Genomic DNA, 1,659 nt, shown 5'->3' on the forward strand with positions numbered 1-1,659 from the left:
TTACACACACACATACACTACATATAAAAACGTACATTACATATTTATAAAGTATACTACAACCATTCCCAATTTAATTCCGGGCTGACGTGTTGACATAAGAGGGGGGGCACTCACTATACAAACAGCCTATTGACCAAACTCATTCAACAATGTTTACTAACTGAAATAATTATAAATCATGTCAATTTTAATTCCTCATCCCCTCCTCCCCTCTACCATCCCCCCTCCCTCCCTCCCCCAAAAAATAATGTCACTTGTCAAATTTGGGATTTAGTAAATTTGTTGGAAAAGTGATTCATTTTATCACAGGTTTAGTGAAGGCAGAGTAAATAGTGAAGGACCCGTGTAGGAGTCGATAGGGTCCTTGTAAGGAGCAGGTAGGGTCCATGTAGGAGTAGGTAGGGTCCATGTAGGAGTAGGTAGGGTCCATGTAGGAGTAGGTAGGGTCCATGTAGGAGTAGGTAGGGTCCATGTAGGAGTAGGTAGGTCCATGTAGGAGTAGGTAGGGTCCATGTAGGAGTAGGTAGGACCCATGTGAGGGAGGTAGGGTCCATGTAGGAGTAGGTAGGGTCCATGTAGGAGTAGGTAGGGTCCCGTAGCAAGGTAGGGTCCATGTAGGAGGGAGGTAGGGTCCATGTAGGAGTAGGTAGGGGTCCATGTAGGAGTAGGTAGGGTCCATGTAGGGAGTGGGTAGGGTCCATGTAGGAGATGGGTAGGGCCCATGTAGGAGGTGGGTAGGACCCATGTAGGGTAGGTAGGGTCCATGGGAGTAGGTAGGGTCCATGTAGAGGTAGGTAGGGTCCATGTAGGGTAGGTAGGGCCCATGTAGGGTAGGTAGGACATGTAGGAGTAGGTAGGGTCCATGTAGGAGTAGGTAGGACCCATGTAGGGGTAGGTAGGGTCCATGGGAGTAGGTAGGGCCCATGTGGGAGTAGGTGGGACCCATGTGGGGTAGGTAGGGTCATGTGAGGGTAGGTAGGGTCCATGTAGAGTAGGTAGGGTCCATGTAGGAGTAGGTAGGGTCCATGTAGGAGTAGGTAGGGTCCATGTAGGAGTAGGTAGGGTCCATGTAGGGAGTAGGTAGGGTCCATGTAGGAGTAGGTAGGACCCATGTAGGAGTAGGTAGGGTCCATGTAGGAGTAGGTGGGGTCCATGTGTAGGTGAGTAGGGTCCATGTAGAAGTAGGTAGGGTCCATGTAGAAGTAGGTAGGGTCCATGTAGGGTAGGTAGGGTCCATGTAGGAGTGGTGGGGTCCATGTAGGAGTAGGTAGGGTCCATGTAGGAGTAGGTGGGGTCCAGGTAGGAGTAGGTAGGGTCCATGTAGGGAGTAGGTAGGGTCCATGTAGGAGTAGGTAGGGTCCATGTAAGTAGGTAGGGTCCATGTAGGGTAGGTAGGGTCCATGTAGGGGTAGGTAGGGTCCATGTAGGAGTAGGTAGGGTCCATGTAGGGGTAGGTAGGGTCCATGTAGGGAGGAGGTAGGGTCCATGTAGGAGTAGGTAGGGTCCATGTAGGAGTAGGTAGGGTCCATGTAGAAGTAGGTAGGGTCCCATGTAGGGTAGGTAGGGTCCATGTAGGAGTAGGTAGGGTCCATGTAGGAGGAGGTAGGACCCATGTAGGAGTTGGTAGGGTCCATGTAGGAGTAGGTAGGGTCCATG

The 1,659-nt window shown here is 50.9% G+C and overlaps 1 protein-coding gene across 1 annotated transcript; it reads right to left on the reverse strand.

Moving 5' to 3' along the window:
- Positions 1–298: 298 nt before the first annotated feature.
- Positions 299–949, reverse strand: LOC121877120 (extensin-like). Its single transcript, XM_042382747.1, has one exon. It carries the CDS (start codon positions 947–949, stop codon positions 299–301), a length of 651 nt encoding a protein of 216 aa, XP_042238681.1.
- Positions 950–1,659: the final 710 nt, after the last annotated feature.

This window comes from Homarus americanus, unplaced genomic scaffold, assembly GCF_018991925.1.
Source record: "Homarus americanus isolate GMGI-L3 unplaced genomic scaffold, GMGI_Hamer_2.0 scaffold48612, whole genome shotgun sequence".
NCBI lineage: Eukaryota > Metazoa > Arthropoda > Malacostraca > Decapoda > Nephropidae > Homarus > Homarus americanus.